Genomic DNA, 12,688 nt, shown 5'->3' with positions numbered 1-12,688 from the left:
ATTTTTTAAATGACGTCGAAATTACTTAAATTTTTTTCCAGAATGTAACTTGGTGTTTGTAGTTCATTTTAAACTAAAAAAACATATATTTTGGTTAGATATTGAATCAGTTATAAACCCCGGAAAACATCATATCAATGCTGCTATTTTCTGTTTTAGCATTTTTTTTGGAGATCTGTCTCGCTTTCAAAATACGCATAACTCACTCATACGAAGTGGAATCACTTGATTCTTTTTTCATCATGTAATTTAGTGATTGTACTTCAATTTAGAATATAAAAAGTTTTAATTTGGTTAAATATTGAATCATTTACAAGCTCCGAAAGATAACATATCATCTATAATATTTCAACCAGTTCTAGTTTGAAAAATAACCGAAAAACCGAGACCGGGACCGGAACCGGCAGTCCGGTTCCCGATTCTTATAATATCAGAAAACCGGTTCCGGGTATGGGTCCAGATCTAAAGCTGATCCCTACAAGAAACTGTATGTTTACACTGGACTTACTAGAATAACATGATGGACAAAAATAGTGAACTTTTATCCCACTTAGAAAAAATAGCCAACCAACATATTGACCTTATTTCCATTTTGTACATACAAGATTATTTAGACTTCTTTAGTTTACCTAAAAACAAAACATGCAAAGATTTAAAAAAAAAAAAAAAAAAAAAAAAAAAAAAAAAAAAAAAAAAAAGTGATACAAAGACTCGTACTCGATCTCTGGTTCGTACAAAAGACATAAATACCAAAATAACCCTAGAAAGCCAGTGTGTCGCATAGTATATAAACAATTTGATTTCATTTTTATATACATCTAAAAATATGAATACTACACTTCAATATATTACATTATATGCATATATGTGCCCAAAAATCTCCAATCACCTCAACTTAAAAGACAAATCTTGTATTTGTGTATTAACAAAAGAACTAAACTTGCTCCACATTGAAAACTCGGACCCATAAAACCACACCCTCACTGATTTTTTGGTTCCGTCTCTCACGTATTCTAAATCTTTGGCAACATCATATCGACCGCTTTCATCATCAAGTAAAGGCAATGCAATAAAACCTTGTGACTCCAAGTTTTTTATCCAACCGCGTAATAAATAATTCACAACCTATAAATTATTTAAACAAAAAAAAGTTTTAAGGCATAAAACAAAGTGAAGATTTAGGCTATGTTAGGTGGATCAGCTGAAAAGCTAGCTGCTAGATGAAAAGTTAGCTGATAAAAAATAGCGTGTGGTAAAACTAGCTAATAAGCCAACTGAAATGCGTAAAATGACATAAAGGACATGAAGAAGACTGAGTTTTATTCATTTACTTATTTTTTTTTATTTTTTATTTTTTATAATAAATAAAGAGTAAATTACTTAAATCTTTCCTATGGTTTGGTCAAAATTGCACTTTTAGTCCCTAACTTTATGTATGTAAAGGACAAAAAACGCAATAAAATCAAACCACAGGGACGATCCGAGTGCAAAAAAAAAAAAGTTAGGGACCAAGCGTTCAATTTTGACCAAACCATAGGGACAATTTCAGTAATTTACTCTAAATAAAAAGGTATATTTTGGAAAATTTAAGAAATCGCAATAAAAATGTTTAGAGGGTGTTTGGGATTGCTTTTAAAATAACTTTTTGACTTTTAGCTTTTTGAAAAAGTTAAAAGATTTAAAAGATGTTTGGGAATTAAAAAAAAACTTTTGAAAATAACTTTTTGTCAAGAAGAAAAAGAAGGCTTTTCAAAAGTCATGAAATTGTATCTTTTTGTGACTTTTGCATTTTAAAAGGTAAAAAGCATTCAAAAGTCAACAAATTTCATCTAAACATTATTTAAAACCAACTTTTAACTTTTTACTCCTAAAAAGAACTTTTATAAAAAAGACTTTTTGCTTTGAAAAGAAATCCCAAACACCCCCTAAGTCTTATTATTGCTTTTCAATTTTGGGGGGATATGGAGGAGAATGTTTAATAAATTACATTTTTGGTCCCTGGGTATAAATGTTTTTCCTTTTTCAATTTTGGTGTTCTAAAAAGTTCTCATGCAATTTCAGTCCTTATTTTGAGGATTTAGTAGCATTTTGGGTCCCTGTTCCAAGTAAAATGACTATATTTTTGATAAAATAATTTCAAAACCAATTATAATTACAGACCAAAAATAGTCTTTGCACCAAAAACCTAAAATAAGGACCAAAATCGCAAGAGAAAATTTTTTGGGACCAAAGTTGAAAAAATAAGTGATACTCAAGGACCAAAAATAAGTACATTGCTATTTTTTTGCATTTTATAAAAAAAAGTTACATACCTCAGGGACTTCATCATGAGGGCAATGGCCTGCAGGGCTAATTTGGTAATAAGGAGCATCAGGCAATTGCCTCTTCACTTGTAGACCCCAAATGGGTCTAACCCATGGATCTTCTTTTCCATACATAAGGCATATGGGTATGCCATGAATTTTACACCTACAATTACAAATAATAACAAATAATATTACTAATGTTAATAAATAATATTAAAATGGGAGAATTTCTTTAATTTTGTCTTGCACATAGGGAACATTTCTGTAGATTTGTCTTATACAAGGACTATTTCTAATAATTTTATCTTACACAGGGATCATTTCTGTAACTTCTTCTATTTCCTACAGATGAACCATTTCTGTAATTTTGTCTTATACAGGGATCGTTTCTGTACTTTTGGTACAGAAGTACCATTTCTGTAATTTTTCTTACATAAGGACCATTTCTGTCATTTTGTATTTGAAACACAGGGAGCAGATTTGTCGTTTTATCTATTTGAATACTACAGGGACCAAAAGTGCAAACAACTAAAAAGACACTACAGCTTGAATTAACCTTATCAACAGTGTATAACATTTTGACAAACGTTATATAAGTAATGTCAATATATAGAGCAAAATAAGGAAACAAATTTCTGTTATAATAGTTAATCAAAAACATCAATACTCTCATTTTCCAGGGACTAGCTATTGATCTTTTGTTTGTGCAAAAGACGTTAATACCCTCGGCACAATCATCATCTAAGAAAGCCTCAAATGACTTGTTAAATCCAGTGTAACAAATGCAACCTATATAAAATAAAATATTATATATTATATAGTGCATACAGCATACCTAGATAAAGCCTCTCCAAAAGATACTTCTCCTTGAGGAGCCAACATTATTGATGCAAACGATGCAAGAGCTGCTGGATGTTCTGTTATTTCAAGTATCCGAGAAAACACCTTATCCACATTTGTAGAATGATCCGCATAAACTTGCTTCAATATCTCCCCAATAGTTCTAGGATCCCTTATTTTCTCCCAACTATATACATATAAAAAAAAATTTCAAAAAATTTAATAAGCTAGAATCTATTTAGTCATAAACTATTTCCATTTTTCTTTTTAACCCCCTAAATATTTAATTCTATTCAATAGGCCAATCAAAATCTAATGCGTTCACAATTACACCATCGCGAGCAATTTAAACCGGCAATAAACATGACGTGGCATCCTACGTGGCATATAGTTATAAAAAAGTCCACATGGCTAGCGCCATGTGGACATCATGTGAACAAATATGCCACGTAGACGCCGAGTCATATTTATTGCCGGTTTAAATTGCTCGCGATGGTGTAATTGTGAACGCATTAGATTTTGATTGGCCTATTGAATAGAATTAAACATTTAGGGGGTTAAAAAGAAAAATAGAAATAGTTTGTGGGTATATAGTAAGTAGCAACTTACACAATTTCTATGATTTTTTTGACACGTGGAGGAAGAGGAAAAGTCCCGGTTGATGGGAATAGTTGTGATAGTTTTGGAGATCTTATAGGGTTTGGGAAAAATCCCCAAAATGGTGTTGCGTTGAGTAGTGTAACGCCTTTTACTAAATTAGGGTTACATGCTGCAAAGTAAAGTGCGACATATCCCCCTAGTGAATTTCCCACTATGTAAACCGGTTCCTTGATGACCTGTAATATATTTATCAAATTAGATTGTATAAAATCTCACTAATTTAGCTTGATCGATAAAAATGTTAAGAGTTAAGTGGTTAAATTGATAATATCGTGAAATTGTATTGTGTTTGTTTGTGTTTTGCTATTTTTTAAAATGGGTAATTCGGGAAAGTGATTTTTTTAAGTGATTAAAAATGAATAATGGTTTAATCACAATAGATATTGGTGAAGTAAGTGAAATCGATAAAAGGATTATACTACAAAAAAACAATGTACTTTCACCATTTCACTAAATAGAAGAGAAGAATTTTGTATTTATATATATGGGAAAAATAAAGAAAGACATGTTTACTTTCATCATTTTATCGATTTCTGAACCTAACTATTTTATATAGTGATTAAATCAATGTACATGTTTTGACTTGACCTTTTGTACAGATTAAACCATTTAACTTATTTTGACCTCTTAAAAACCATTTTCCAGTTAACCCAGTTTTTTTTTTTTTTTTTAAATAGGCAAAACGCAAAATGACAGAATGAACTTTCAATTTAATCCCAACATTTATTTTTTAAACAAAAAAATCCCGATTATCTAAATTTTATATGACAATCTGTTGAAAAAAATAAGGATTGTTTTGTTAATTTGGACAAAATATAAAATAATCAGAACTTTTCTGTTCAAAAAATAAAAGATGGGATTAAACCGTAAACTAGCACAAAATATTAGGACTCTATCGAAGATTTCTCTTTTTATTATCATCATGATATTAATAGTCCACTGACCAAATCGCTAAAATCGATAAAATAATGAAAGTATCACTATAGAATAATATTTAAGTGGCTAAATAAATAAAAATATCCTATATTTTCCCCAATAATCATCATGCAATTACTAGTTATCATATCATATCATATGCAATTACCTCTTCTATAAAATACCGAACTTGTTCTTGCCACAAATCAATAGAATAAACAAGATCATCTGCCCAAGGTTCAGTTTCATCTCCAAAACCCCACATAGAATTTCTACCAATTTCTAAATCACCATTACTCTGAGTAGGATCCTCACATGGCAATGACATACCCTGACCTAGAAAATCCATCGCCCAAACACCATAATCCTTTCCAAGATCCTTCAACTGTTTTTCATAATGAAAAGATCCCACACCAAATCCAGGAAGAAAAAGAATCTGAGGTGAATCCAAGTTTCTAGATCCCGATCTTTCATAATGGATTTTAAACTTAGGCTTCCATTCCCATTCACCACTCCTAACAGGAGCACTAACATCGCCTTTTGAATCATCTGGTAATCCTGGGATTACAACTCTGGGTATTGAAACATTTGGTTGCCTTCTTTTCGTTACGTTTTCTAGGCTTTCGTCTCCATTGATAACACCTTCAGCGCTTTTCAGAGTGTTTAATGGTGTAGATTTACGAACAGTTTTGTAATTGTTTAGGCGAAAGGTAGATGGAAGAGAAGTATGAAGAAATTTATGTTTTCTTCTTCTTGAAAACTTCGATGGGAGAGAATGAGAATCTAGGGTTTTCTCGGGAAAATTATGTCGTAAAGTTGCAAGATGATAACATGGCGTTGAATGACTGGATATGATCTCCATACTAACAAGTTCTGAAATTATCAATAATTTGTGTTAAAACATAACAAATATATGAAAAGCAGACATCTTTTTGGATATGAAATCGGTTAAACTTTCGTTGCTAATTAGTTTTAAAAAATCTAATCGAAATCAAAATATGAATGATCTAACTCCTTGAACAACAGCTCCAACTAACAAAAAAGTAAAATTAGGTGTGAATTTAGACATACTTACTATAAGCAGGAGTTATGAAGTGGATCTAGCACTTAACAGAGCATTAATTATGCAGCTATTAAAGAGCATTCATACTCGAAACAGGAGGAATCGGATTGCTATGAAACTAAAGCATAAATTTATAATAAATGAAGAGAAAAAAGAGATGGATTTACCTCCGATTGTGAGTGGAATTTTATTTCTGGAAGCAAAAGGTTTGAATAACGTGTAGGTATGGTGGAAAATTGGACAGAGGAGACTGCGACTGATGCCCAGAAATGGCGTGTGAGTTTAAGCTATCTATGAAACCAACGACAATGATATTTGTCGTTGTTCGCAAACCGACTAATATGTGTCGATGTGTTATCTTATTTGGTCATTAGATTTTTATTTTATTTTATATTTATTTGGGAAATTGATTTTAATCATTCGTTTGTGGTTTTTTTTTTTTTTTTGAAAAACATAACTGCTTATAATTTTATTTTTGAAAAATATGATCATTTTGTTCGGAGTGTTGAAAAATCCGAAAAAACCCCATAAACCGAAACCGAAAAACTGAAACCAAAATGAAAACTAACGGTGCGGTTTTTAGTTTTGCAAAAACCAAAAATACTCGGTGTTGTGCGGTTTTTAGTCTCGCAAAAACCGCAAAAAACCGAACCGCACTGCATATATATATTAAGTGTTGATATTTATAAGAACTAAGAACGTATGACAATTAAAATTTCTATAAATATAAATATCTATCTTATCCAATTGGAGGATGATTGTATATTTTTAATCATACATTCAGTGGTATTTACAATAACAAATAATATTTATGACATTTTTTACCATTTAAATATGAAGAATACTAGTGATATAGTATAATTTTTATGAATACATTAATTGATATTATCATATGTATTTGTGAAACAAATATTATATTAAATTCGTATTATATTCAAGCATTAGAAACATATTGGATGATTGGTTATGTAATTTGATTTCAAATCAAGAAGTGTTGGTATCAGTTTATCTTTATTAAATGATTAACACTTCTCATCTGAGTTAAAGTAACTCGTTGGGTTACTTAAGTTTTAGTAAAAAGACAAAACAAAAACAAAAAAAAAAAAACTAACAAAATACTGCAAAAAAAAACGTATCGCATAAAAACCGAACGGTGTGGTTTCTAAATTTCAAAAAACTGAAGTTGTGGTTTTCGGTTCGGTTTTGGTCAAAAACCGCACCGAACCGCACTATACTCACCCCTAGGTCTATATATATAACATGTTGGACCTATTGTTTCGAACCTCATTTTAAACTCTAGACTTTTTGTTGCAGACTACATCAATTTCAAATAATGTTTTTTTCTATTGCTGAAGAGATTCAATTTTTATGGGCATGTATGGATTCTTTGTATGATTATATGTTAAAGATAAGAAAGTTTCGTTTTTTTTGTGTAGATTGATGTGATTACTTAGCTATAATACATTGAACTAATTTATAATGCGTAGAACATATATGGAATACATAGAATAGCTTCGGAATCCGAAATGGTATCTGGAGCACAACCAGTATAGTCTGGAATGGTGTCTAGAAAACAGTCATTATAGTGCGGAATGTTGTTCGGAACACTATCTTTTTAGTCTAGAACATGCCGCACCGGCCTAATTTATATTCATTTCATTGTAGCATGACAGAACATATGAAGTGGTTGTGAATACAACCTACAAATTTGAACTTGGCAGGCAAATCATGGCCCGTTTACACCCCCCCCCCCACCCCCACCCAACGTGCAACCATGTATAAGGCTTCTTGTTTTGGTGCTTATGTTAACATGATGATGGGTGTAGACTGTCACCCGTTACTATGACATTACCTTATATGCAAGGATGCTACTACTCATCCTCGGGTTGAGTTGGAGGAGCTTCTAGTCCTAATAGACAACTATCGGGATTTCTTTGATAGGAGAGCTTTCTACCTTTTTATTGGGTTGCCGTTCGGGGAGTTTTTTTAGCTACTTCATCTTCGACACAGTTCAGACAACGTATCTTTCTATTTGTCTTGGTTTCAAAGTCAATGAAATTTGTTGACGTTATTCAAGTGTTCAATACTTAACTCCATAGATTATCACACGTTGTGCGAATATGTTTGTTATATGTGTTAGAGTACGGATTTTGTGGAAGATACACACGACAACCAATTCAGGATGAATACTTTGCATTGGTCTCTAATTTGGATGAGTTTAACATGTATAAAGTTATTTACATTATATTTACTATATGATATCAATGATTCTTTTAATAGTTAGTAAAATTTAATTGTTGACACAAGTACCCATGGGGAATAGTAATAAGGGATTTAACGTACAGACAATTGTATATCGTCTTTGATAAGATTGAGGGGCATCTGAACCCTAGCCACCCAAGACTCACTAGTAGACCTTCTTATACTGTGCATGGATTATTTTATGCATTTAAGGTATGTCCATGGTCTTTTCATAAGAGTTTTTAAGCAAAAAGTATTATAAGATTACTATGTTTGTTAGTTGTTTAACATCTTAATTTTGTAGATTTGGATCATGGTGACATTTCCTAACAGTAGGATGTCTGGTGCCCTTACATTGGGTGTGATCCCTTGGGCAGTTGCATACCCTCAGCTAAGAAAACAATAAATAAACCATGTGTGCTTGATGTTACTAATGTACGTATCTTACTTACTTTTTAATCTATAACATGCTATGACTTATAAGAGAATAATATTTCATTTAGATTTATTTATTGTTTTCAACATCAGCATAGTGAGTCAATCTCAAGTACACATGTATGACAACATGCATATTTTGTAGAACTCAATCAGTCATTTAAACAGCCACACAACATGTCTCATACCAATCATTTTCCACCATTCACTATCAACATATTATGAATATATTAATTGTTGAATTTTTACCATAGTTGTAACATCTATTATTCAGGTATTCATTTTTAACCTTTGAGATGTACTTTATTTGCAAGATTAGTCCCCTGTGGCAAATTCATAATTTCGGAGTCAACTTGGGTATGCAGGGCGTACCCGGGTTTGCATTAGTACGTTGTATGTATGCTGGTACGTAGCGCGTACGCAACAAGGGTGAAGACCCTAAATTTTAGGGTTTTGACCCTAATTAAACACATTTATGGCCACATACACCTTGCTATTTTCAGCATCCTTCCTTATTTTGAAACCCTATAGAGTGTTGGTTCATTGTGAAGCTTGTAGAGCCATTTTTAGTGTCATTTGGATCTTTTGGAGTAGAAGGAAGAGCATTGGCGTTGTGGTGTTTCACTTAAGGCTTTGAATCCAGCATCTTGTTCCCCTTGTGCACCTTTGTGGAGGTAAAAAGCTTCAACCTTGGTGTAGAAATATTATGGATCTAGTTTTAGCTCAAAGTTGTTCTCCTTTTGTCCCAAACTTGATCTTTGTGAGTAGAAGGTACTCCAAGGCATTTAAGTTGCCCTTCTAGAGATTTTGAGAGGTGTTAAGTCATAAAGTTGGTTTTTTTATCATGAGTTTCTCTCCATGCAAGTGCTAGATTGTCTTAATGGGTTAAGAGACTAAGGTTTTTTATCATTAGTTTCTCACTAAGCCTTCTGCTTACAATTTATGTTTATGGTTTCAGGTACTTCTGATTCAAAAGGGAAGGGTCCAGCGTGATAACATAACATCCTCCCCATATGATTTTTGTACTTGATATATTTGTACTATGATGTTTTGGAATATTGTAATGGTCGATGGTTTTTGGTACAATCAATCAATGAAATTAATAGTTTTTAAATGAAAACTTTTAGTACTATTTTTGGGTCGTTACAAGTTGGTATCAGAGGCTTGGTTTTAGAGATTCGGACCTACTCCCAGGTGTGTTAGAACTCAGACTGAGGAAATAATAGTGTTTCTTAAATAAAAACGAATTTAAACTTTTAAAAAGGATTTCATTTAAAAAGAAGGCGTGTCATGCGTGCGATCAACCGAACTCAAGTAAGTGGTTCTTAAATTATCCATACTTATGTTTTATGAGTAGTATGCTTGATATGAGAATTGTATGCTAGATTAGGGCTAAGGATACCTTCAGAAATCATATGATAGAATTGCCTGATTTACGTGATGTCTTATAGCCTAGTGGAACTTGATGCTATGTATTACTTGGAATTGATATCGGCTCAGTTATTTGCTAAGTGTATGCTTTCAAAGTTGTATACAATTAGGATTGTATAGCCCTAGAAAGGCCTCATTTCTTGTTCCTTATTTGGTTGTGGACTTAGGGTAGAATCATCATTTGACAGTCTGTGTGATCCTATTTTGTGTATAATGATTTAGAGCTGAGGGCGGTGGTATTCGCTCTCAGGATATGGAGACATTACCTTTATGGGGTCCGTTGTACCATTTACACGGATCACAAGAGCTTGAGGCATATCATGGATTAGTCATGAACATGAGGCATCGTAGGTGGGTGGATGTAGTCAACGACTACGATTGCGAGATCCTTTACCACCCCGGTAAAGCGAATGTGGTGGCGGATGCCTTGAGCCACAAGTCAGCTGGGACTTCTACCCCAACGATATGTATGAGGATAGCAGTGGATTCCCCGCTTGTAAGTTTGATCAGAGAGGCTTAGGTCGAGGGCATGCGGCCAAAGAATTAGAAGTTGGAAAGGATCAAGGGTGAGAACACCCGGTTTGTGAAGGATAGTCGGGGATTATTAACCGATGCGGTCGGGGGTGGGTTCCGATGTTTGGTAGGGTCAGACAGACAGTCATGAAGGAGGCTCATAGGTCTCACTTATTGACCCGGGGGCCACCAAGATGTACCAGGATTTGAGTTTGACCTACTGGTGGTTGTGCATGAAGCGACAAATCGCTTGGTATGTCGAGAGGTGTTTGACTTGTAGGATGGTCAAGGCCGAGCATCAGAGGCCGCACGAAAAGTTGCAGCCCTAGAGATTCCCATGTGGAAATGGTAACAGATCACGATGGATTTTATTACCAAGTTGCCGGGAACGACAAGGGGGTTTGATGCCATCTGGGTCATCGTGGATCGATTAACCAAGAGTGCCCATTTCTTGGCCATACGGGAGAGTTCATCGACCGAGAAATTGGCCGATGTGTACATCCGCGAGGTCATGGCTCGCCATGGGGTCCCAGTCTCCATTGTCTCCGATCGGGGTGTTAGGTTTACCTCCTGTTTCTGGAAAAAGTTCCACGAGAAGCTGGGCACACGGTTGCACTTTAGCACATCATTCCATCCATAGACAGATGGTCAGAGTGAGCATACCATTTAGACCCTAGAGGATATGTTGAGGGCGTATGTCATTGATTTTAGTGGGATTTGGGATTCCCACCTACCGCTCGTAGAGTTCGCCTACAACAACAACTGTCATTCTAGCATTGGCGCCCCGCCTTTCGAGATGTTGTATGGACGGAGATATCGCACCCCAGTCTGTTGGGTTGAGGTCGAGCACAGGGTGATGGGAAAGACGGAGGTAGTTTTGCAGACTACCGAGAAGATTCAGTAGATTAGGCAGCGTCTGCAGACCGCCCAGAGCCGACAAAAGAGTTACGCTGACAGACATCAATATGAGTTGGAGTTTCAGGTGGGCGATAGGGTACTCCTGAAGGTCTCACCCTGGAAGGGTGTGATCCGCTTTAGGAAGACGGAGAAATTGGGTCCCTGATACATCGGATCGTTCAGGGTCATTGCCAGAGTTGGCAAGGTGGCTTACATGCTGGAGCTACCAGAGGAGCTTAGTCGAATCCACAGAACTTTCCAGGTTTTGTAGTAGCGAAAAGGCATTATGGATCAAGAGGCGGTAGTATCGTTGGACGATATTCAGGTCAATGAACGCTTGAACTATGTGGAGAGGCCCGTGGCCATTCTGGAGAGGAAGAGGAAGATTCTAATAAACAAGGAGATACCTTTGGTAAAGGTATAGTGGGAGCATCGGAGAGGATCCGAGTGGACTTGGGAGCCAGAGTCAGAGATGTGGGAGCACTATCTATAGCTGTTCGCCATGACAAACTTTGAGGATGAAGTCTAGTTCAAGTGGGGGAGAATTGTGACGCCTCGATTCTCAAGTATTGATTCTATATATATAAGTTTCTTGATTTCAAGGGCTACTCGACAAGTTGGTTTCCGTACTCGTCGAGTAGCAGCGGATTGGTCCACGTGTCTTAATGACCTACTCGTCGAGTCCAAGAAGGGACTCGACAAGTAGGAGCTGGCAGATGAAACCCTAAATCATGGGGTTTTGCACCATATTTAAAGGATCATTGGCCTCCCCGATCCTCCCCTTTACTGCTTCTTGTCCCTCTCAAACCCTAATCGCGTGTGTGTGTTCCATTTGTGTATTGTTAAGCTTGGAAGAGGATATTTGGGAAAAAGAGCTTGTGGGATCCAAAATCTATTTTATTTGGAATCTTCTGGAAGGTATCAAATAGCTATCCTGACCTCATTTCATTTCTAGATCTCTTTTTGGGAAAATTTTAGGGCTTTCCTAGTATGTTTGGAAGCTTTTCTTGTGTATAAGCTAAGATCTGAAGTTGTAACCTCAGAACTGAACTCTCTTGGGCTTCTAAATCCATAAAGCTTGCAGCTCTTTCAAGGATGAGACTTTCCTCAGGTGTAAAGCCCCATTAGAAGCTTAGATTGGTCATTTAGAGCCTATAGGGCCTTGCATGCACGTAAAGTTTGCAACTTTACGTGATAAACATGCCTTAGAAGCTTGGATCTGTAATCTGGAACCTTGGCATGGCTTAAAAGTGTCTTCATGGATGAAGGTCTGAAGGGGCTCGATGAGTTGCATAGTCAACTTGGCGAGCCACATGAAGATGGCCATGTACTCGAAGAGTTAGATGAACAACTCGACGAGTCCGTTGAAGATTACCTTGAACTTGGC

The 12,688-nt window shown here is 35.3% G+C and overlaps 1 protein-coding gene across 3 annotated transcripts; it reads right to left on the bottom strand.

The window, feature by feature from the left end:
• Positions 1 to 788: 788 nt before the first annotated feature.
• On the bottom strand, positions 789 to 6,102 carry PPH (pheophytinase). 3 transcript variants are annotated; one of them, XM_079037421.1, is made up of 6 exons: positions 5,952 to 6,102; positions 4,891 to 5,594; positions 3,756 to 3,982; positions 3,142 to 3,333; positions 2,313 to 2,469; positions 789 to 1,125 (listed from the first exon to the last, which is right to left on the bottom strand). In XM_079037421.1, the coding sequence occupies exons 2-6, from the start codon at positions 5,581 to 5,583 to the stop codon at positions 886 to 888; spliced, it is 1,509 nt and encodes a 502-aa protein (XP_078893547.1). In that variant the 5' UTR covers positions 5,584 to 5,594; positions 5,952 to 6,102; the 3' UTR covers positions 789 to 885. The 3 variants fall into 3 exon arrangements, with proteins under 3 accessions (XP_078893547.1, XP_078893551.1, XP_078893555.1); XM_079037425.1 differs by lacking the exon at positions 5,952 to 6,102 and adding an exon at positions 5,797 to 5,945; XM_079037429.1 differs by lacking the exon at positions 5,952 to 6,102 and adding an exon at positions 5,793 to 5,938.
• Between the last annotated feature and the right edge of the window lie 6,586 nt (positions 6,103 to 12,688).

Source organism: Lactuca serriola, chromosome 1 (genome assembly GCF_051521515.1).
Source record: "Lactuca serriola cultivar US96UC23 chromosome 1, Lser_US96UC23_V15, whole genome shotgun sequence".
Lineage (NCBI taxonomy): Eukaryota > Viridiplantae > Streptophyta > Magnoliopsida > Asterales > Asteraceae > Lactuca > Lactuca serriola.
The sequence above is the reverse complement of the archived record's forward strand: the minus strand, read 5'-3'. Positions and strand labels throughout refer to the sequence as shown.

Coding starts and splice junctions, on each gene's coding strand:
- PPH (XM_079037421.1), bottom strand. CDS start 5,583: ATGGAGATCATATCCAGTCATTCAACGCCATGTTATCATCTTGCAACT. Junction 3,334..3,755: donor AAAAAAATCATAGAAATTGT/GTAAGTTGCTAC, acceptor ATATGTATATAG/TTGGGAGAAAATAAGGGATC. Junction 1,126..2,312: donor CTCATGATGAAGTCCCTGAG/GTATGTAACTTT, acceptor AATAATTTATAG/GTTGTGAATTATTTATTACG.